At 36.4% G+C, this 24562-nt stretch overlaps 1 protein-coding gene across 1 annotated transcript in view; it reads left to right on the top strand.

Moving 5' to 3' along the window:
* The window catches only part of dixdc1b (DIX domain containing 1b), a 41471-nt gene extending 18380 nt beyond the window's left edge, over positions 1-23091 (top strand). Inside the window, exons 2-21 of the mRNA XM_073824382.1 lie at positions 321-450; positions 540-665; positions 750-999; positions 2664-2783; positions 12551-12657; positions 12743-12897; positions 12988-13077; positions 13459-13512; positions 16646-16696; positions 16834-16938; positions 17051-17104; positions 17695-17787; positions 18195-18266; positions 18398-18463; positions 18538-18699; positions 18796-18862; positions 20029-20137; positions 21037-21145; positions 21608-21687; positions 21766-23091. Coding sequence (XP_073680483.1) covers positions 321-450; positions 540-665; positions 750-999; positions 2664-2783; positions 12551-12657; positions 12743-12897; positions 12988-13077; positions 13459-13512; positions 16646-16696; positions 16834-16938; positions 17051-17104; positions 17695-17787; positions 18195-18266; positions 18398-18463; positions 18538-18699; positions 18796-18862; positions 20029-20137; positions 21037-21145; positions 21608-21687; positions 21766-21772 — 2007 coding nt within the window. The 3' untranslated portion in view covers positions 21773-23091. The remainder of the gene's footprint in view (positions 1-320; positions 451-539; positions 666-749; positions 1000-2663; positions 2784-12550; positions 12658-12742; positions 12898-12987; positions 13078-13458; positions 13513-16645; positions 16697-16833; positions 16939-17050; positions 17105-17694; positions 17788-18194; positions 18267-18397; positions 18464-18537; positions 18700-18795; positions 18863-20028; positions 20138-21036; positions 21146-21607; positions 21688-21765) is intronic.
* The last annotated feature ends 1471 nt before the right edge of the window (positions 23092-24562 follow it).

Genomic DNA, 24562 nt, shown 5'->3' with positions numbered 1-24562 from the left:
AAATCTGCTCAAACTAATGTTTTTTGAGCAGCAAATCAGAATAGTACAATGATTTCAGAAGGACCATGTGACTGGAGTAATGATGCTAAAAGTCACCTTTGAAATCACAGGATACAGTTTAAAATATATACAAAAAGAAAACAGTTATTTTAAATGGAAAATATTTCAAAATTGTAGCGTTTTTGTTGCACTTTGGATCAGATAAATGCAGGCTTGTTGAGCAGAAGAGACTTCTTTAAAAAAAACATTAAAAACTTGACTGGTAGTAAATGTAGACTACCAAGGTTGCACTTACCTGTATGAAATGTTTGTCTTTCTAGCAGCAGCTGGCTGCCTATGTGTCTTGGGTTAATGCACAGCTGAGAAAGAAGCCTGGACTGAAACCTGTGAGCGATCTACGACAGGATCTCAGAGATGGTGTGGTCCTAGCACACCTCATTGAGATAGTGGGTAAGCCTGTGGATCGTATTTCATTTGTATTGCAGTATTGTATGATAAGTCTTTATATTAAGATGTGCTTTATATATATATATGGCAAGCTGGCGAGCTGCTGGATGGCATTCATTATGTACCACGTGACGACCAGGAGCGGAAACAGAATGTGGAGAAGGTTCTGCAGTTTGTGTCATCCAAACGGATCAGAATGCCACAGACGTCTGCCAGGGGTGAGTTACAAAGCAGGCTGTTAATCATGGTTAAGCTGATAAAACTACTTATTTAAGATCTCCTCTTTCTCTCTGTACTCAAAGACATTGTGGAGGGGAACCTCAAATCCGCCATGAGGCTCATCCTTGCTCTAGCTGCACATTTTAAACCCTCTGCATCAGCCAGTCACAGAGCTGGAGCTGGCGTAGGCAGGAGTTCCACTGGCTCCTCGGCCAATCACAGACCTCATTCCACCATGGCCATGGCCCAGAATGCAGCAGCAGCACTGGCGGCAGCCAGGCAGGATGCTTCTCGCCCTGGGCGCTCTGTATTTCATCTAAGGCAGGAGTGGAGGTAAATGTAGCTTCATTTTACCCTTTAACTCCATTTCCTCAATGTTTATACATTTAGGTAGAATTGCTTCCATAGAGCAACTGTTCTTAAAGAAGTAGTTCACTTTCAGAACAAAAATATACAGATAATGTACTTACTCCGTTGTCATCCTAAATTGTTCATGTCTTTCTTTCTTCAGTCATAAGGAAATGATGTTTTTTGAGGAAAACATTTCAGGATTTATCTCCATATAATGGACTTCTATGGTGCCCCCGAGTTTAAACTTCCAAAATGCAGTTTAAATGCAGCTTCAAAGGGCTCTAAATGATCCCAGCCGAGGAAGAAGGGTCTCATCTAGCAAAACGATCGGTTATTTTCTAAAAACATTCACAATTTATATGCTTTTTAATCTCTACACAGAGCTAGACAATACGAGCATTTGAGGTTAAAAAGTATTTTTTTTCTAGAAAATAACGATCGTTTTGCTAGATGAGACCCTTCTTTCCTGAGCTGTGATCGTTTAGAGCCCTTTGAAGCTGCATTTTGGAAGTTCAAACTCTGCGGCACCATAGACGTCCATTATATGGAGAGAAATCCTGAAATGTTTTCCTCAAAAAACATAATTTCCTTACGACTGAAGAAAGAAAGACATGGACATCTTGGATGACAAAGGGGTGAGTACATTATCTGTAAATTTTTGTTCTGAAAGAGAACTACTCCTTTAAATCTCCTCATTTTAAAGGGATAGTTCAGCCAAAAATTAAAATTACCCGATTTACTCACTAGCATATTCTCACCGGAGCTTATGCTACGCCTACCTTCTACGTAATCTGCTGGAATACCACTCTCTCTAGCTAGCGGAAGCTAAAGATTATGGTTTATAATATTCTATATAATTATAATATTTTTGGATAGACACACATTTTTGGGCTCCAGAATCTTGGCCCCATTCACTGCCATTATAAAGCTTGGAAGAGCCAGGACATTATTAATATAACTCTGATGGTATTCGTCTGAAAAAAGAAAGTCCTATACATCTAGGATGACTTGAGGATGAGTGAATCATGGGTAATTTTCAATTTTAGGTGAACTATCCCTTTAAGAGGGTCCATTTTCCCTCATATGGTTAGAAAAGTTTGTTTGAGGAACAGGCTGGAATAGAGGTCATTATTCAGTGAAAAGTCTGACATCCAACCTACCTCTCACTGATCCTTTCATGAAACTTAATGAGTTTATGAACAAATAGTCAGATCTTTCTAAAGATTCAGTTGATTTAGTTTACAAAATGGTAATCTAACGAAAATGTTATCAGTGAAAACATGAATTCCGGTATTACCGCTGCTTTTTGTGTTTCAAAGGAAAAATAAAGATGTGGTAAATAATGACAAAATAAAGTGAATGAATCATTGCCCTCTTGCTGCAGTCATTAGGAATTGCAGCTTGGTTCAGAGGTAGCATATGGATAATCAGATCTGCAAATCTAAACATGTTTCAACCACAGTTTAATATTTGGTGTCACCCCTAGCAATAATCTCTAATGTGCTCTGTTGGAGCTTATTAAAATACTAATTAAAAATATGTATTTAGAGAGTTGTTCATTCATTTGGTTTACAAATGAAAAGATTGTTCATCCTTTTTAATCTTTTGAATCAGTTTCTAATCTTTCTGCATTTTTTTGCTCTTAGTCGTGGCTGCAGCGGCGAGGAGGACAGTGAGAACCCCTGCTTGAGTGTTAGAGCATTGGTTCAGCAGTATGAGGGACAGAAAGGGACATTTGAAGAGGAGACAGGAGCAAGATCTACTGGGTAAATACAATGCAGCTAGTCTGTATATTACTTTAAACTGAGATAAAGGATTAGTTCACTTTCAGAATGAAATTTGAAGCTGCACTTTGGACCTTCATCCCGTTGATCCCCATTGAAGTCCACTATTTGAAGAAAAATACTGGAATGTTTTCCTCAAAAAAATTCTCTTCGACTGAAGAAAGAAAGACATGAACTGGGATGACATGATTAAATTATCAGGATTTTTTTTCCCTGGAAGTGAACTAATTTTTTAACTAATAGTTTGAACATACAGAAGGAATCTCCACTTTTAGATCTTCTTTCAAAAGTATTGTTAAAACATTGAATTGTTTTCACCAAAGATCTTCGGAAAAGAAATAAAGCTAGAACATTTACATATTTCTAAGTACTAAAGAAATTAAATAATGAGAAATTAGACAGTTTCTGGATTAATATTGAAAGGGATAGTTCACCCAAAAATTAATTGCTCACCCACGTCATTCCAAACCCATAAGACCTGCTTCTTTGGAACACAAATTAAGATATTTTTGATGAAATCCGAGAGATCTCTGACCCTCCAAAGACAGTAAGAGTCCTACCATGTTCAAAGTCCAGAAATGTACTAAGAGCATCAACAAAATAGTCCATGTGACATCAGCGGTTCAACCGTAATTGTATGACGCTACGAGAATACTTTGTGTGCGCAAAAAAACAACTATCCCTTTAAGATGCATTAAAAGCATTTATTCAAAATCAAAACATTCGTGAAAATGAATATAAATATACAAAAAGATGCTGATGTAGATATAAGCTTGTAAATTGAGAATACATACAACTGTGAATAAATTGCAAAACAGTTCTTTGAACCAATCATTTTGTCATCGCACGGTGTCATTGGGTTTCATTCTCCTAGTTACAAAATATACACAAACATGTTATCACAACCCTCTTTTATTATTCTCTCTGCTTTTATGAGAGAAGAACACATAGATAGGCTGGAGGAGGCTGTCACAAGGATTTTCTCACTGCTTGTTTTGTAAGGCCTGAGATGTTCCTGCCCACTGGCTTGCTTTGAGGCATCATCATGCATTGCCACTGAAAACAAGAAAATGTGTGACTGTTCTTTTATGTGAGACATCAGCTATGATTTTATCTGGAGGAGATGATTCAGTACCTGATAATCGCTTAGTCATTCATTCTGGTTTTAGAAATATCTGTGACTGTCTTTAAAAGTGTTATGCAAGAAACCGTTCTAGGACATTGTCAGGTAGTGACTTGGATCGAAGTTAAGATGCGCTTGATCATTGATAACTTGACAGATCTGGATAGCTCACTGCCCTGTAGGTTAAGTAAGAGTTAGTCACAGTGGTTATAAGGGACAAGATGAGGATACAAATTATAAGTTTTATAAACGTATACATTTGAAGTCAAAAGTTAACATACACCTTGCACAATTTGGATTATTTGGAAAAAAAATTTACAACTAAGGGACTCAAATGCAACTATTACAGACGATTCAGTGATGCTTCTGAAGGAAAACCATGCATTAAGAGCTGGAATTTGATTTGAAGATCAGGGTAAATTTAACTTATTTTGTCTTCTGTAGCTTCTGAAGGGCAGTACTAAATAAAAAAAAAAAAAAGATATTTAGGCAAAATAAGAAAAATGTACACTTCCTCATTCCGTTCAAAAGTTTACACCCCCGGCTCTTAATGCATCGTTTTTCCTTCTGAAGCATCAGTGAGCATTTCAACCTTTTGTAATAGTTGCATATGAGTCCCTCAGTTGTCCTCAGTATGAAAAGATGGATCTCAAAACCATACAGTCGTTGTTGGAGAGGGTTCAAATACACAAAAATTCTGAAAAATGTAAGAATTTGCAGGACCTGAAGAACTTTGCTAAAGAACAGCAGGCAGTTTAACTGTTCTGGACAAAACAAGGGACTCATGAACTATCACTAAATAAAAAAAACAGCTGTGGATCATTTGGGTAACAGCACAGTATTAAGAATCAAGTGAATGTAAACTTTTGAATAGGGTCATTTTTAAAAATTCAGCTGTTATTTTCTGTTGTGGACTATATGTAAAAGTCTTTTACGTGAAATATCTTACATGCATTTTGTACGATCTCCTTATTTTGGTAAAATAATTAACATTTAGCAGATTCTGCAAGGTGTATGTAAACTTTTGACCTCAACTGTATTACTAAAAATATACTTTGTTACTAAAATTATAATCTGTGAAAGGAAAGTTATATCTCAATGTTGTGCTAAATCAGAAGTGCATCCTGTGCAAGCGGTTCACAGCAAATCTGTGCCCACCTACAAGCCAGACAGTCCCGTACCAGCTCCCCCTCTGACAAAATCACGATCCTAACAGATGGGGAGAGAGGCAGGACAGAGAGAGAAGACGGAATAGAGGGAGGGCTGGAGGGGGAGGGTAAACAGAGGAAGGCCGGACTGAGTCTAACATCTCGGCACAGAAAAAGAGGAGCTAGTAAGGGAGGGAACGCGAGAACTAGACGGGGACATGCGGATCTCAGCGATGGAGAGCTTTATGAAGTGAAGGAGTCGTCTGTGACCAGGTTGAACTGAGAGGAGGAATAATTAGCCCAACTCACAGCCGGAGAGAGAGAAGGAGAGGAGGGGGGTAGGATGCAGCTGCCTTGGTGACAGAGCAGTGCCGCTCACTCCTGTCACCGTGGACGGATTGAAAACAGGATTTCCATATGGACAACGTCGGGTGCATCTGAGGAGGCTTTGAACTCACTGATAGGATCTGCTGTCAGTTTCAAGCATGGTGGTTAAGAGGAGCTAGTTAGTAAACGAGTGACAACGCTGTAGAGAATGCATGCTGAGGCAGGACTCTAAAGAAGTTTGTGTCTGTAAGAAACGATGCCGATGTCTAGACTTCCTTACGGTCTCTGGATGAATAAACGTGGTGCAGAGGGCTAGAAACTCTAGTGCCAAAATGGGAGCCAAACAAATCAAATGGTAAGACACTGTCACAGTATATTTGTGATGTTTTGAAGGAATAGTTCACCTAAAAATAAAAATTCTGTCCTTTATTCACCATTCCAAAATACTTTTTGACTGTATTCATGACCCTGGACAACAAAACTAGTTATAAGTAGCACATATGTTTGTAGCAATAGCCAAAAATACATTGTATTGGGTCAAAATTATCATTTTTTTCTTTTATGCCATATATCATTAGGATAATAAAGATCATGTTCCATGAAGATATTTTGTAAATTGCCTACCATAAACTTAATTTATTAATTATTTAATAAATATACATTGCTAAGAACTTAATTTGGACAACTTTGAAGGCGATTTTCTCAATGTTTAAATTTTTTGCATCTTCAGATTCCAGATTTTCAAATAGTTGTATTTTGGCCAAATATTATCCTATTATAATAAACTATACATCACTGGAAAGCTTATTTATTCATGTATAATTTTTCAAAAATGTACCTGTATGACTAGTTTTGTGCTCCAGGGTCACATTTCTTCTTGTGGAACATGAAGATATATGAAGTCAATAGAAGTCAATGGTCACAAAACAGTTTGGTTACCACATTATCTTCCAAAATATCTAAAATATTTTTGTGTTCTGCAGAATGCAGGTTTGTAACAACATGAGAGTGAGTAAATAATGACAGAATTTTCATTTTTGGGTAAATTGTCTTTTCAATAAACACTTCAACACAGTTTTACCACAAGCATGTTTGCAAGTATTTTTAGCAATTTTTAATACATATACTGTACATTTTCACTTAAGTTTGACTCGTATAGATTTCACTCACTAGTTCACTTTTTCTGATGCTGTCCTATACTTTTACTCAGTGAAAGGTTCACATTGACAGCCATTAGAAGCAAAAAGAGTTGGCAGACTGAGGTGACATGAGCTGCATAAACCATTGACGATGTAATAAGATTGCGAAGGGTTTCACTTTATGCAAATTCTTAGCAAACATAATCTGCAGATGCAGCAATTGAGTACAGCATCTTGCCAACTTCCAGCGATTTAATGGTTGTCAGTTTGAAACCACCTGTATTTTATTATGTGTCTGTGAATGACAGCTGTGACTTCTTTAAAGGATCCTACCCATAGTACTTTTCTACTATAGCTCACATACAAGATTCTGAATCATGTTTTCTACTGTATGCCAGTGCCACCTGTGTTGTGCTTTAGGATCTGATTTTGTGTCATTGGCATCTGTCATTGACATACAGCACAGTATTTCACTCAATCAGACACTTTGAAGTGCCTTTAATGCATGCGGATTTGACAAGGAATATTGAAAGAATGTCTCTCTCTTGTTTTGTTGTGAAGCAGTTTGTTTTCCTTACAACAGCGCAAAGAATGCCGGATATGTCTGCTCAGCCGTTTCTCTTCAAAACAGCCTCCCAGATGTGAAATAATTCTCGAACTCTCACCCTGGCAGCCGAGAATTTCCGTTTTGTTGACGTTTTGCATCTGCTGGCCTTTTTCTTTAAATAACACAGGCTCCTGTGCCCAATTACTGACGTTGGAACGTAAATACACTGTAATGAGCTTCCTGCCATCCCACCAAATGACTCCTGGGTTTGTGACGGGCGTCTGATGAGCTCTCATGAGAATCATCTAATGACCGACTAATCTCGTGTGAGAATCTCAGAGCAGAACATGTTTATTTGCGTTGGACCACTTGTTGGTCATTTTTGCGGTTTGGTGTGTGGGAGATGTGAGAAACGGTTCTGAGATCCAGTAACATTTATCAGGAGAGAAGATGTTTTGGAAAGATCACAGCGAGCCCTGTTAAATAGATTATTAGATTTACTGCTGGGACTCTGAATCATCAGAGCAGGCTTCACCATACACCAGCAGTTCTGTATGTTCCCATTGCATTCAATCAGGGGTTATATAAAACCCAGTCAGCGCACGCTGCAGTAGCTTATGAAAAATGGAGCACATTATACTGGTTTCTTTTTGTTTTGCATTTCAAAAAGAATGGCGAGAACACTTTGCATAGGAAGGATCTCAGAGCAGGCTCGTGTTTCATCCAGAGAAAACAGCCATAGCGGATCTTTATTTATAACTAGAAGAACGCTTTGTGGATTTGCTTTGATTCCTTCCCAGTGGATTCAGTCAGTCGTTCTCTAGTTGTTGTTTTCCATCCATCATTGCTATGAATAAAGGATGTTTCAGCAACGGCAATTGCTGATTTTGTACACTTCAAGGCCATTTAAAATGCCTTAGTTGTACAGTGCTGAATCTGTTAGATTTTATGTCCTCTGGGCAGCTAGTTAAACCATACACTGAATCTACTAAGGAGTTCACACTAAGGATGATAACTTTTAAAGGAATAGTTCAACCAAAAATGAAAATTATGTCACTAATTACTCACCCTCGTGTCATTCTAAACCAGTAAGATAGGGTTTTCTTTTTCTTAAATAATTGAAAACATCAAACTATTAAGGCTGTACAGTTATAAAAACAAAACAAAGAAAAAAGAAAGTATACACAAATCCCTTAAGAAAATAACCATGCTTTTACTATAGTAAAAGTGTAATATACTTTGTAATACTTTAGTAGTAATACTTTGCATTTCCTTTACTTTATATTTGCTGTTTTGTTTTATTATTATATTTGTATTTATTTATCTTTTTTTAGAATTTGAAAGAGAAGACATTGTTCGATAAGTGAGATCTCTGATTGAAGTCATTGAAAATAAAAAAAAATAGTGCTTGAAAAGTCCTTGAAAGTTCTAGAATATCATTTTACAGTATCTGTACGAACCCTGGTAAGAAATTTGTTTATCTTCGGAAGATGAAATCTGAGAGCTTTCTGATCCTGTATAGACTGCAACACAACTGACACGTTCAAGGCCCAAAAAGGCAGTAAGAACATCATTAAGATCCATTTGACATCAGTGGTTCAACCATAATGTTGTGAAGCAACGAGAATATGCGCATGGTACTCTAATGAACGTGTGTCGAAGTCTAACACAGAAGAGAAGGACTTGCTGAATAAAGTCACTATTTTTGTTTTCTTAGCACACAAAAATATTCTCATAGCTACATAAAATTACGATTGAACCACAGATGTCACATGCATTATTTATCGATGTTCTTACTACTACTCTGGACCTTGAATGTGTCAGTTGTGTTGCTGTCTATGCAGGGTCAGAAAGCTCTGGGATTTCATCAAAAATACCTTAATTTGTGTTCTGAAGTTGAACGAAGGCCTTATGGGTTTGGAAAGACATGCGGGTGAGCAATTAATGACAATTTTGATTTTTGGGTGAACTATCTCTTTAAGTCTTATGTTGTATGTTGGAGTAACTTTTTAGAGTCTTGTTTTGAGAACAGTGGTTCAAAGATCAGTACAAAACTCTTAACAAATAGGAGGGATTTTTCCAGTTTAGTTTAAATCACGAGTTTCAGTTCACTCAGTGTTCATCTATTAATTGTGGTGGTTGTCTTTGGCAAAGGCAGCGCTGAAAGAAAAAAGAAACGGTGGAAACTGAACTGAATAAGTGAGGGTCTTTAGTGTCTGTTTGGGTCACAATCAGGAGGGGGTTCTGGATTTGGTTTTGAAAGAGAACAGTCCCCTCCTTCCCCCTCCCCACAACGTGAGAAAAATAAAACAAAGAGAGTAATGTGGAGTGCGACGGGCCGTCTCTTTCAGGATCTCTGCGGTCCGCAGCCTGGATAATGACAATGAGAGCCAGCACAACATACACACTAAGCAAAAATACAACAACAAGTGCTCTGTCTTCTCTTTCGAGAAGAAGCATTGTTGCTTTGTTAAAGCAACAAAGCAGATCAGCCTTGGCATTTTGTCTTCATCTATCACACATTTGCAGAGCTCAGAAATGTTGATATGCTCAGCCTAATTTTTTTGAGTGCTACACCAAGACTTGGGGAACCCCAGGCCTTAATCTGTTTGAAAATAAACATGAATCCTCTAAAGGTCACCCAGGCGGGATTCATTCCCTGTATGCATTGGTGGAAATGTCACTGTAGCTGAATAGACCCAATGAGGTGGATTGAATTTATTCCCCCAATATAAGTCCAGTATTGATTATGACAGCATCGTCACACTCTGTCTAATCTGAAGGTCATTTGTGTCAAAGGGTGCAGGACTGTCCTTTAATTTTTGCAACTTAGTTTGGAGGACAATTGATGTGGGAGGCTTTATATTTGCATGCATCAAGATAGCAGGCTGAGAAGGAGTGAGGTTGTTGGCACTGCAAGCTTTGCTGTCCCTTCACAGACAGATCTGCCAGGGCTGCACTTGGATTGACCCGTCATGGGCTGAGTTTAGATTGGTGTCCTTTGCTCCAGGGTCTGAAAGAAATTGTGGTGTCAGGCCTTCACTCCTCCACTAGACTAATGCATGTGGAAAACTGAAACTGACAGAAATATACTCATATTTCCCACAATTTCCTAGCATACACTTCCGTTCAAAAGTATTGGATCAGTACGATTTTTAATGTTTTTTAATAACGTCTCTTATGCTCATCAAGGCTGTATTTATTTGGTTGAAAATACAGAAAAAAAACAGTAATGTGAAATATTTCCTGTTTTAATATACTTTAAAATATAATTTATTTCTGTGACACAGTGCTGAATTTTCATCAGCCATTTCTCCAGTCTTAAGTATCACATGATCCTTCAGAAATCATTCTGATATGCTGATTTATTATCAGTGTTGTGCTTTTTTTGGAACCTTTTTCTTTGATGATTAAAATGTTAAAATAAAAGTGTTTATTCAAAATATCACTGTAATAATATATCACTGTAGTAATATCACTCTGTAATATCACTTTTTATTCATTTTACACATTCATGCTGAATAAAAGTATTAATTTCTTTAAAAAAAAAAAAAAAGAAAGAAAGAAAGAAAAGAAAAAATATTTTGGCCCCAAACTTTTAAATAGTAGTGTATATTGTAACACAAAATTTCTATTTTGAATAAACACTGTTCTTTTTAACTTTTTATTTATCAAAGAATCCCAACACAGGTCCCAAAAAAGATTAAGCAGCGCAACTGTTTCCAAGACTGATAATAATTCAGCATATTACAATAATTACTGAAGGATCATGTGTCAAATTGCTTTTAGAATGCCTTTACAAATTTTTGAAGCAAGTGAGTCATTAAAGAGTCTGTAGTTTGAATACTGTATATTTAAGAACATATGTTTGACACCGATATGGAAACGCTGTATTGCATATTTCAAACTGAAGGTGTTATCATTTTCATCCATGTGAGACATTGGCTCATGAGCCTGTGCATTTGAAACGGATTAACGGTGCATTATTGATAGGGCATCAGATCAAACACAGGAGCAGATCCTGACAGACTTGGCTGTTCATATCTGCAAAGGGTCTCCATGGCAACTGGTTTTAAAAGGCACTTTCCTCCTTTGCTTCAGGACTGTTTATTTTTATCTAGCTCTGCCTTTCTGAGAAACCAGATGCAGCACCTGATAAACATAAACAACAATATTTGTCTTTGTGATATTGTGAGTCACTCTTGAAACACAATTTTGCAATAAGTGGGATTCATTTAAAGGGATGTTCAAACAAAAATGAACTTTTTGTCATTTACTCGGCTTTATGTTGTTTCAAACTCATGGAAGGGTGTGTACGCTGCACTTTTCCCATTTAGGGCATATTGTATTGTATTTTAGTTTAGTTTAGTAAACAATGACAATTATTTAGCAAACTGTTCCTGTAAGTATTTTAAATGGATTAGTAATTATTTTTTACAAGTCAATCACATAATTTATTTATAAAGCCCATTTAAAGTCTTCTCTTAGGATGAATTTTTTTCAAAGAATTCTTATGCTCATCAAGGCTGCATTTACTTCATCAAAAATACAGAAAAAATGTAATATTATGAAATATTACTACAGTTTAAAATAATAGTGTTTTATATTAATAAAATATAAAGTATAATTTATTCCTGTGATGCAAAGCTGAATTTTTATCAGCCATTACTTCAGTTTTTAGTGTCACATGATTCTTCAAAAATCATTCTAATATGCTGATTAATTACTGTTATTATCAGTGTTGGAAACAGTTGTGCTGCTTAATTCTTGATGAATAAAAGGTTAAAAAGAACAGTGTTTATTCAATATATAATTTCTTATCCAACAATATAAGTCTTTGCTATAAAGCTTTTTTGCCCAAATAAAAGTATTAATATCTTTAAAAAAAAAAAAAAAAAAAAAAAAAATTGAATGACCTAAAACGTTTAGATGGTAGATTTTATTGTTACAAAAGATTTCTATTTTAAACAAATGCTGTTCTTTTAAACTTTTTATTTGTTAAAGTATCCTGGGAAACAGGTTTAAACAAAATATTAAGCACCACAACTCTTTTTAACTTTGAAAATAAATCAGCATATTAGAATGATTTCTGAAAGATCAATTTCTGAAAGAAAATGTAGCTTTGAATCACAGGAATAAATGACTTCTTAAAATATATTCACATAGAAAACAGTTACTTTAAATTGAAATAATATTTCACAATATTAAATTTTTTTCTGTATTTTTTATCAAATAAATAAATTTTTGGCATAAAAGAAAAATCGATAATTTTGACCCATTCAATGTATTCTTGGCTATTGCTACAAATATACCCGTGCAACTTAAGACTGGTTTTGTGGTCCAGGGTCACATATATATATATATATATATAATTTAAAATACAATACAATAAAAAGCCAAAAATTGACTTGAACTGTAAAGTTTAGCCTTACATTTGTAACTATGTTTCTGGTTTATTTCCACAGCCTCAGTTCTCCGAGCCCCACCCACACTCCCAAAGACTCTGTCAGCCTATCAGACGTGAAAGCAGGACTGTTAGACACCTTGTCCAGGGAGAAAACCATTAAGTCCGGTATTGATTCCTTTTAATCAATCATCTGGACATTGATGGTCTCATCCACATATAACTGTCATGATCAATCTCTATTTACCAATAGAGGACACAGTGAAATTGGCCCTGTGTGACCAAGCCATTGTCTCGGGGCATGATGGTCTAGCTGGTGGTTCCGTATGGGAGGACAAACTGTGTGAGCAGCAGGAGCAGCTGGAGAGGGAGATGCAGGAGGCACGGAAAATGGTGTCTAGCCTACAGGTGACACTAGCATCTATCATCTCCTAATTTCGTTTGAATTGCTTCTAGAAAGCTTGTGGCACATAACAGATGTTTTTGTGTGTTTTATAGGCTCTCCTTCTCCACGGTTCATTACCTGAGGATGATCAGGAGGTGTCTCTCAGCCTGGGTGAGGGAGTTGAAAATGCAGAGCAGCAACTGGTGCGTATTTTTATTTTTGTTACAGCCTTGTTTTACCCCAAATTGGCCCCTTCCATATCCTGCATATCCTTGATAATATGTGACTTCCTATGCCCCTCCTTCCCCCTCATCTCTCTCATTCTCTCTTGCTCGTTCACTAAGCTCTGTCAGGGTAGATCATGTTACTCTCATGGTGAACTTTGCTTTGTTTGTGGGAGAGACGCAGGTATCCGTTTCTCTGCTTCTCTCCTACGGTTTCTGTTTCTGTCGTCCCATTTCTTTTGGGTTTTCTGTAAGGTTGTCGTGTAAACTAGTTCCTTCTCTGTTTAGTGTAATATGTGTGTTGTAGTTATGGTGGTTTTGTTCTGAAGTAGTAAAAATTCTTCTGTTGTTGAGCTACAGGTTGTAATACGAAGTCGCCTGGACCAGAGCATGGAGGAGAGTCAAGAACTAAAGGTGGGCATTCATAGTATTTTTGTTCTGGGCTGGGCTTTTTTGAGTGTGGCAATCATGTATTATTTATACAGGATTTAGTTTTTGCAGCAGGATAAATAAATCTATGTATAATATAAATATTACATAAATATATATAACACACTATTAAAAAAGTGTGAGTTCTGGAAAGAATTGAGTACTTTTATTCATCAAGGACATGCTAAATAAATCAAAAGTGACAGTAAAAACATTTATATTTATGTTTCAAAAGAATTCTATTCAAAATAATAAGCATATTAGAATGATTTCTGAATGATTATGTAACACTGAGGACTGAAGTAATGACTGCTAAAAATTCAGTTTTGATATTGCAGGAATAAATAACATTTTAAAATATATTAAAATTGAAAACATTTTGAATTGTAATATTACTGTTTTACTATAGTTTTGACTTGGTGAGCATAAGAGACTCATACTTGTTTTAATGTATTTTTTAGTATGGTTTCAGTATGTTTGACTATTTTATGATGTTGTGATCACTACATAATCTTTGTGGTTGGTTTGATCTGAAATAACACATTTTATAGTTATTTACAGTTGAGGTCAAAAGTTTACATACACCTTGCAGAATCTGCAAAATGTTAATTATTTAACCAAAATAGCAGGGATTATACAAAATGCATGTTATTTTTTATTTAGTACTGACCTGAATAAGATGTTTCACATAAAAAAAACATTTACATATGTCACAAGAGAAAATAATAGTTGAATTTATAAAAATGACCCTGGTCAAAAGTTTATAGTCGTGGCCAAAAGTTTTGAGAATGACAGAAATATTAGTTTCACAAAGTTTGCTGCTAAACTGCTTTTAGATCTTTGTTTCAGTTGTTTCTGTGATGTACTGAAATATAATTGCAAGCACTTCATAAGTTTCAAAGGCTTTTATCGACAATTACATGACATTTATGCAAAGAGTCAGTATTTGCAGTGTTGGCCCTTCTTTTTCAGGACCTCTGCAATTCGACTGGGCATGCTCTCAATCAACTTCTGGGCCAGATCCTGACTGATAGCAACCCATTCTTTCATAATCACTTCTTGGAGTTTGTCAGAATTAGTGGGTTTTTGTTTGTCCACCCGCCTCTTGAGGATTGACCACAAGTTCTCAATGGGATTAAGATCTGGGGAGTTTCCAGGCCATGGACCCAAAATTTCAATGTTTTGGTCCCCGAGCCACTTAGTTAGCACTTTTGCCTTATGGCACGGTGCTCCATCGTGCTGGAAAATGCATTGTTCTTCACCAAACTGTTGTTGGATTGTTGGAAGAAGTTGCTGTTGGAGGGTGTTTTGGTACCATTCTTTATTCATGGCTGTGTTTTTGGGCAAAATTGTGAATGAGCCCACTCCCTTGGATGAGAAGCAACCCCACACATGAATGGTCTCAGGATGCTTTACTGTTGGCATGACACAGGACTGATGGTAGCGCTCACCTTTTCTTCTCCGGACAAGCCTTTTTCCAGATGCCCCAAACAATCAGAAAGAGGCTTCATCAGAGAATATGACTTTGCCTCAGTCCTCAGCAGTCCATTCGCCATACTTTTTGCAGAAGATCAATCTGTCCCTGATGTTTTTTTTGGAGAGAAGTGGCTTCTTTGCTCCCCTTCTTGACACCAGGCCATCTTCCAAAAGTCTTGGCCTCACTGTGCGTGCAGATGCGCTCACACCTGCCTGCTGCCATTCCTGAGCAAGCTCTGCACTGGTGGCACTCCGATCCCGCCGCTGAATCCTCTTTAGGAGACGATCCTGGTGCTTGCTGGACTTTCTTGGACGCCCTGAAGCCTTCTTAACAAGAATTGAACCTCTTTCCTTGAAGTTCTTGATGATCCTATAAATTGTTGATTTAGATGCAATCTTTTAGTAGCCACAATATCCTTGCCTGTGAAGCCATTTTTATGCAAGGCAATGATGGCTGCACGCATTTCTTTGCAGGTCACCATGGTTAACAATGGAAGAACAATGATTTCAAGCATCACCCTCCTTTTAACATGTCAAGTCTGCCATTCTAACCCAATCAGCCTGACATAATGATCTCCAGCGTTGTGCTCGTCAACATTCTCACCTGAGTTAACAAGACGATTACTGAAATGATCTCAGCAGGTCCTTTAATGACAGCAATGAAATGCAGTGGAAAGTTTTTTCGGGATTAAGTTAATTTTCATGGCAAAGAAGGACTATGCAATTCATCTGATCACTCTTCATAACATTCTGGAGTATATGCAAATTGCTATTATAAAAACTTAAGCAGCAACTTTTCCAATTTCCAATATTTATGTAATTCTCAAAACTTTTGGCCACGACTGTACATATGCTTGATTCTTAATACTGTGTTGTTACCTGAATGATCCACAGCTGTGTTTTTTTTTTTGTTCAATGATAGTGAGTGAGTCCCTTGTTTGTCCTGAACAGTTAAACTGCCCACTGTTCTTCAGAAAAATTCTTTAGGTCCCACATATTCTTTTCTTTTCTTTTCACACTGAGGACAACTGAGGGACACATATGCAACTATTACAAAATGTTCAAATGCTCAATCCTTCTGTAATAGTTGCATATGAGTCCCTCAGTGTAAAAAGATGGATCTCAAAATCATACAGTCATTGTTGGAAAGGGTTCAAATACACAAAAATGCTGAAAAAAAACAAAGAATTTGTAGGACCTGAAATATTTTTCTGAAGAACAGTGGGCAGTTTAACTGTTCAGGACAAACAGGGGACTAAGGGGACAACTATCACTGAACAAAAATAAACACAGCTGTGGATCAATCAGGTAACAACACCATACTATGAATCAAGTGTATGTAAACTTTTGAACAAGGTCGTTTTTATGAACTATTATTTTCTCTTTTGGACTATATGTAAATGTCTTTTATGTGATATGTCTTATTTAGGTCAGTACTAAAAACATGCATTTTGTATGATCCCTCTTATTTTGGTTAAATAATTAACATTTGGCAGATTCTTCAAGGTGTATGTAAACTTTTGACCTCAACTGTATTTATGTGCTAATCTTGCCAAGTCTTGTTAATTTTTTTTTATAATATATCTAAGCTGTAAAGTCTCTCTAGAGTTATTTTCTTTATTTATATTATATTTCCATGCAGAGGGAGCTATTGAGGTTCAAACAAGAGGCTCGCAATCTGCAGGGAGTGAAAGTAAGTCTTGCATACCTCCAAACTCCACAATCACATAACTAAGAATTCAACTTATTTATATGTCTCATACTATCATAAAGCAGAACAAGTTAGATATGTGAGTTGAGATTGATTGACTCTGCTGTGTCATCACTCAGGATGCTCTTCAGCAGCGTATGGCTGTGCAGGAGTCCTCAGTCCTGCAGCTCAAACAGGAACTCCTGCGTACCGGTATGGCCAAAGACGAGCTGGCGGGACAAAATGTGAGTGCATGCAACTGAGACCTGACATTTTTGTTTTTATGCTATGCATATTAATTTGCATAGCATATCTGACACCAGTTGTCAAATTATTATCTGTGTATTATTTTCTCAGGCCGAGCTACAGAGGAAGCTAGAGGAGAGGAGCAGACTTCTCAGCGAATATAAGGCATGTCTTGTTTTGCAAAATATAATTTAAAAACATTTTACCATAATCTATAATATGCATTCTAAATCTACAGTTCATAAGTGTTTTCAGTTGTTTTTATATAAATTATAGTGTTTTCTAGTTTTAGTGATATTTAGTGGACATTAATTACTCACCCTCATGTCGTTCCAAACCAGTAAGACCTTTGTTCATCTTTGGAACACAATTTTTTTTGTGATGAAATCTCAGAGCTTTCTGACCCTGCATAGATTGCAATGCAACTACCACGTCCAAGGCCCAGAAAGGTAGTAAGGACATTGTTAAAATTGTCCATGTGACATTAGTGTTTCAACCTTAGTGTTATGAAGCTTTAAGAATACTTTTTGTGCACAAAGAAAACAAAAATAACACCTTTACTCAAGTTCTTCTCTGAACAAGTTGCTTGGCTGTCTCTGCAAGGTCAGAAAGCTGAGAATGAGTGGATTGTAGCCTAATAAGCTACAATGTAGTATCCCCCACATTAAAGTATGCTTTTTTATAATAAAACTTTGCTAGTTACACCACATCTTTTCCTAAAATGCATTTAAATTTACTGTCTATATGGTGTACAGAAAGAACTGGGCCAAAAGGATCGACTTATGCAGCAGCAACAGCTGAAGCTGGATGAGGCACTGCGCAAGCTGACAGACAGCAGCAGCCAGCAGGTGTGACATCAAACACAGCCCTGCAGACGCAACTACCATAGCAGATGTGAAACAGAACTGCATGATGGGAATGGAAATGCAGGATAGTGCAGGATTTGTTTATGAATGAATGCATGTCAAGTATACTGTACAGCTATTATAGCTTAAAACTAAGTGTTTGGGTTTTATGTAAATTTGTCTCATTAATAAATTAATATTAAAGAACTAGTTTACCCAAAAATGAAAAATCTGCCATTAATTACTCACCCTCATGTCGTTTCAAACCCATAAGACCTTCATTTATCTTCAGAACACAAATTAAAGATATAAAATATATATTATTTGTATTTAGAAGATGAATGAAGGTCTGACAGAATTGTCATTTTTTGGTTGTTCAGTCTGAATGAGAATGTTTGTATGTTTGTCAGGCTTGCCTGCAGAGGGAGCTGGAGCACAAGGAGAGTATTCTCAAAGAGCTAATGAGCCATGAGACCGAGGAGGTAAAAGGCCTATAAATAATACACAATTCTCCCCACAGCTGTTTGTTTCCACACATTGCAGAGTATGTTTAGTGCTTCCATAATTTATCGCAGTTTCAAGTAAAGACTTGTCATTCTGTCGTCTGTTTCAGCTTCCTGGCTCACAAAACAACGGCTACTCACACCCACCCGTCACAACATCAAAACCACACCATGGGGTAAATAAGCCTAAAGCCTTTTTTATTTTTTTATATCATATCTATGAAAATTTATGTAATTGTGTCTCTTATAGGCTGAGGAGCTCCAGTTAGTAAGAGATGCTCTGCGTAGTTTGAGAAACAGCTTTGGAGGTCACGACCCTCAGCATCACACACTGGACACCCTTGAGCAAGGTGTGGCCAGCCTGATGGATCGCCTCTATGATCTGGAAACACGCCACAAACAGGAGAGGAGGGTATGAGGAATGTTTATCCATTCTCACACAGCAGGTTTTGCACCTGATCTACATTTTCCCAGAATTCTGTTTTCAAATCAGTCTGTTTGTCTGTAGACCCGAGGCAGATCTGCAGGACATAAAGCATCTCATTCAGACAGAGACTCCTGGCCTCCTACTTCAAGTAAGCATACATTTGAAGTCCAAAGTTTACATACACCTTGCAGAATTTGCAAAATGTTAATTATTTTATCAAAATAAGAGGGATCATACAAAACTTTTTATTTAGTACTGACCTGAATAAGATATTTCACAAAAAAAGATGTTTACATATAGTCCACAAGAGAAAATAATAGCTAAATTTATAAAAATGACCCCGTTCAAAAGTTTACATACACTTGATTCTTAATACTGTAAATACTTTTGTTGTTGTTGTTTAGTAATAGTTGTTAATAAGTCTCTTGTTTGTCCTGAACAGTTAAACTGTCTGCTGTTCTTCAGAAAAATCCTTAAGGTCCCACAAATTCTTTGGTCTTTCAGTATTTTTGTGTACTTGAACCCTTTCTAACAATGACTATGATTTTGAGATCCATCTTTTTCACACTGAGGACAACTGAGGGACTCATATGCAACAATTACAGAAGGTTCAAGTGCTCACTGATGCTTCAGAAGGAAACACAATGAATTAAGAATGAACAGAATGAACGTGTACATAGCTACAGAAGCTACAGAACATATTTACATGTTTCCCAGAAAACAAAATAAGTTAAATTTACCTTGAATCAAATTCAAAAAAATGAATTGTGTTTCCTTCTGGAGCATCAGTGAGCATTTGAACCTTCTGTAATAGTTGCATATGAGTCCCTCAGTTGTCCTCAGTGTGAAAAGATGGATCTTAAAATCATACAGTCATTGTGGGTTCAAATACACAAAAATGCTTAAAAAAACAGAACTTGTGGGACCTGAAGGATTTTTCTGAAGAACAATGGGCAGTTTAACGGTTCAGGACAAACAAGGAACTCATGAACAACTGTCACTAAACAAAAAAAAAAATTCTATATGTAAATGTCTTTTATGTGAAATATCTTATTCAGGTCAGTACTAAATAAGAAATAACATGCACTTTGTATGATCCTTCTTGTTTTAGTAAAATAATTAACATTTTGCAGATTCTGCAAGGTGTATGTAAACTTTAGACTTAAACTGTACATTTTAATCTCAAAACACCTCAGTAGAGGAAACAACAAAATAATTTGAATATGAAAATCATTTGTACTTGAACGATTTCTCAGCAGGTATATTGCTGGTTAACACTACTAAAGTAGAATAATCTTTTCTGCTCTCTTACAGAAATGGCTCATTCTCAGAGTAGCCCTGCATTAAACTCTTCAGCTTGCACCAAAGTCCTGTACTTTACTGACCGCTCACTCACGCCATTCATGATCAACATCCCCAAGAGGTCAGTCAAACTGTGTTACACATACATGTGGCTTAAGTGGATCTTCAGCCTTAAAGGGAACCCTGGATTATAAGACTTGTATGGCTTAGTATAACGTAAATGTTGTCTTCTACTGAAATATGTAGTAGAAAACCAATAAAAGATTTACAGTATTTAAAAAATCCACATTGCTTTATACATATTTTAGACTATGGGGGGCACCATTATTCTGTGAGCTACTGGTGTTACCTGTTGCTATTTTTACCGCAACACAACTCAAATATAATACACAAAAACATGGAATACTGATACAGTGACCACAGAAAGAGCTTGTGGATGGATATAACCATAAATGATTAAACCAAATGCTATACCATCGATTTTTCCCCACAAGAAGTCTAAACGCCCTCGGATATCGAGTGAAATCTGCACTTAGAATCTTGACAAGCTGTGCATGTTTACATCCTGTCAGGATGGCATCTAGTGTTTCTTTTCTCATCTGTTTGTAAGCTCTTTCAGTATCTGTGGTCTACTAAAAGCCTCAAAGGCATCAGGGCTAAAGTGGCGAGAACAAAGACGCAGGTCTTTAGGAAGTTTTATTCGTCCACAGGCATCTTCTCAATTTTTTCTCCTCTTCTTATCACTAGGAAAGCAGTGAAGATATACATCACTTTTCTTGTTGTCCTTCAAATGAAAATGACTACCAAAAGCCACACAATGTGGCAATGTATCAGTTTTTTTTTCGAGTTGTGTTGTGGTAAAAATAGCAACAAGTTTTCTACTACATATTTTCGTAAGAGACATCATTCACGTTATGTGAAGCCATTCAAGTCTTAATACTCTGGGTTCCTATTAAATCACTGTAATGTAGTATACTTTAGATATGTGCTATCAAATTTTTCATTGTCTTATGTTAACAGGCTTGGGGAGGTCACCCTGCGAGACTTCAAGGCTGCTGTAGATCGGGAAGGCAATTATCGATACCATTTTAAAGCACTGGATCCAGAGTTTGGCACTGTAAAGGAAGAGGTATTGCCACTTAATCAGTCTGTAATCAGGATGTTTTTTACATATTTTAATTATGTAGAGGGTCTTTAAATATTTTTTTGGACAGTGGGGACTTTTAAAGAGATAGCTTACCCAAAAATGAAATTCTGTCATTAATTACTCACCCGTATATTGTTCCAAACCCATAAGACCCTGGCTCATCTTCGGAACGCAAATTAACATATTTGTGATTAAATCCAATGCATAGACATTACGGTTGAACCACTGATGGACTATTTTAAGGATGTCTTTACTACCTATCTGGGCATTGAACGTGTCAGTTGCATTGCTGTCTATGCAGGGAAATCAGAAAGCTATCGAATTTCATCCAAAATATCTTAATTTGTGTTCCAAAGATGAACAAAGGTCTTACGAGTTTGGAAAGACATGAGGGTGAGTACATATATTGTATAACATCTAAAAAGGACCTATGGCTTCTCTCAGGTCTTCCAGGATGATGCAGTGGTGCCTGGCTGGGAAGGGAAGATCGTGGCCTGGGTAGAAGAGGATCATGGGCAAAGAGGGTACTGCATTCACCTATACAGCTAATACCACATCTGTTTCTCACCATTTAAGCTCACTCTCTCTATTTTCCTCGACAGGACCTAACACAAGTCAGCCAGAAGCTGTCAAAGGAAATGGAGACATGTGTGCCAAAATGAAAAAACATTGATTTGTAACCCAAATGTACAGAGGATGGAGCTTTAGTTCCCTAAGAAAGTCCCACCCATCTTTACTCTATCCTGCATGAGCTGAACAGCAGAATGAACCTGAAAAAACGCCTGAATGGATCGCCAGGGGTAGTCCTGTCCAGACCAGTATTACACAAACATAACTATAGAGGATGGGAAAATATTTCTGATCTCTTTTAGGGGTCTTGCCATAGAACAGATATCCATTCAAATGCTTTACGAGCAGACAAACTCTTCACTGTGATGGAGGAGCCTTTTGTTTGTCATGCTGGATTTCTCAATATACCTGTTTTAGAGTAGGTTCTGCCAGAGTACTTTTCTATTTCGATGAACCAAAATTGAAATAATTTTGCTGTGGGGAGAGACAAGTAGGTAATCTTGCCTGCCAAGAGTACTTGTATGAATGTGGTTATGAATCTTAAGAAAGAACAGCAGTGAAAGTATGCGAGTATTGAGCAGAAAGGAGTTTGTAGTCTGCTGTTGCCTTGCTGTGAGATTTTTTTTTATTTTAGAGAAAGAGTTTCCCTAAAATTGTCACATTCTGAAAGTTCTAAAAAGATGTAAAATCCTCTCCAAGGACCAAAGTGTTGCTTTTTGATATAAGATCTTACAATGCCATTCAGTGTGTCTTTTTTAAGAGCTCTCAGTTTAAACATAAGTTGTTTTTTTTTTGGTATGCATGTCTTTTAAGAGTCTGCTCAGAAGATGTCTGTATGGCATAAATGTGAAAATTACAGCTGATTTAGACCATAGCACAATATGAAATGTAGTACAGATGAATTGCATTATCGCTGCAGGCTTTCAACTGTAATTTTACTAGCTATCAGATGTGTTCAGCTGCACTGATTTGAGTTTACAGGAAAGTGCCTGGAATCTGCTACGAAACGGAGGTGACCGGGTTTGCCTTTTGTATTTTTGTTCTGTTTTATATTTATGTAAATATGTTAATATTTCAGAGATGGAGCGAGGCATAGTGCCTTCACATTGTATAAATGATGACCTATAAATACCGAATAATATTTTAAAAATATGAAAATGTCCCCTTTGTATCCCAAAAAGGCACATAATCACTCATCAGAGAAGCCTGTAGCTAACAAGAACTGTGTTGTTTACTCACAATGGATGGTGATACAAAAGACTGTATTCCATGACTGAAATTATGCTTTACCCTCCTGATTACTGCTGGTTGCATTGCTGGTTTAAGAAAAATGTTATTTGGTTTGCAAATAAACAGTTTGAAGCAGTATACACCATGTATGTTTTTGTTAAGCTTTATTATTAAATGTAAAATTACCATTAGATGATCATTTCATATTAAGTGACCCTGGACCACAAAACCAGTCTTATGTAGAACATGTATATTTGTAGCAATAGCCCCCCAAAAATTGTTGATTTTTCTTTTATGCCAAAAATGATTAGGATATTAAGTAAAGATCATGTTCCATGAAGATAGTTTGTAAATTTCCTACTGTAAATATATCAAAACTTAATTTTTGATTAGTAATACGTATTGCTAAGAACTTCATTTGGACAACTTTAAAGGTGATTTTCAATACACCTTTAGATTCCAATTTTCAACTAGTTGTATCCAAATATTGTCTTATCCCAACAAACCATACATCAATGGAATGTAAGTTTTTTTTTTCTCACTTTATTTCTCCCAATTGTTTATATCAGGGTCATTCCTGTGATTTGGTGCCATTTGTGTCCCTAAAAATGTTAAACAACATCAATTTGTAAAGTTGTCTTTGACATAAATGACACCTTTTGACCTTTAAGCATAAGGTGTCTGCCATTTTGATGATGAATACAACAGTTGATATGAGTGTTTTTTTAAGATTTTTTCACGTTGTTTGGTATATCAGTAATAGTTTTCTCTAATGTATATATATTTTTCAAGTATTAAACCATTAAAAAAATAATAAAGGTTTTTAGCTTGTGCTTCAAAATATTGTCCACCCTGTTATATTCGACTACTGGCCCTTTAAATGAAAGCTGGAAAAAGAAAATTACATTATAGCAACTGGCTGACATTATATTTTATCTCTAAATTGATGTGGTCAGCTTCAACATGTCCACCCTGTTAAGGGCAATATGAAAAAAGTAAACAGAAATTCTTATTTTTAGAAATTGGACAAACCTTCTGTAATGGCTGATTTTAGGTCAAATTGTCCACCCTGTAATACTGTAGTGTCCACACTGTTAAGTCAGAAAACCTAACAGGGTGGACACATTTAGTAAATGGATCCACTTATATACCTAAGGCTGACCAAAAGGCACCAAGTTGGGGTCCTAGTTTTGGTATCAAAATATTTAATTTCCATACCAAAACTACATATTTTACAGTCACTGTTATGGAGTTTGATCATAAACACAGCTTTAAAGCTTTCAGTGACCATTCTTCACAATATCTACCACAGTTTTATCACAGGTAGAATGCAAAATGTTTCAAAACAAGCTTTTCAGTCAAATGGAATTATGCAATATGTCACACTTTTAACCATAGACTGTAGAAAATAAACCCGCAACAGTTTAAAGCCCAATTTTGTGGAAAAAACGCGGATTTGGCAACCCTACATCCAACACGAGCTGAGCGAAAATTATATTAAATATTAGAATCTTTTGTATGTCGGTTTGGATAAAAGCGTCTGCTAAGTGTAAATGTAAACTTTATCACTCGCAATTCTGACTTTATATTTGACAATTC

Source organism: Garra rufa, chromosome 19 (genome assembly GCF_049309525.1).
Source record: "Garra rufa chromosome 19, GarRuf1.0, whole genome shotgun sequence".
NCBI classification, from domain to species: Eukaryota; Metazoa; Chordata; class Actinopteri; order Cypriniformes; family Cyprinidae; genus Garra; species Garra rufa.
The sequence above is the reverse complement of the archived record's forward strand: the minus strand, read 5'-3'. Positions and strand labels throughout refer to the sequence as shown.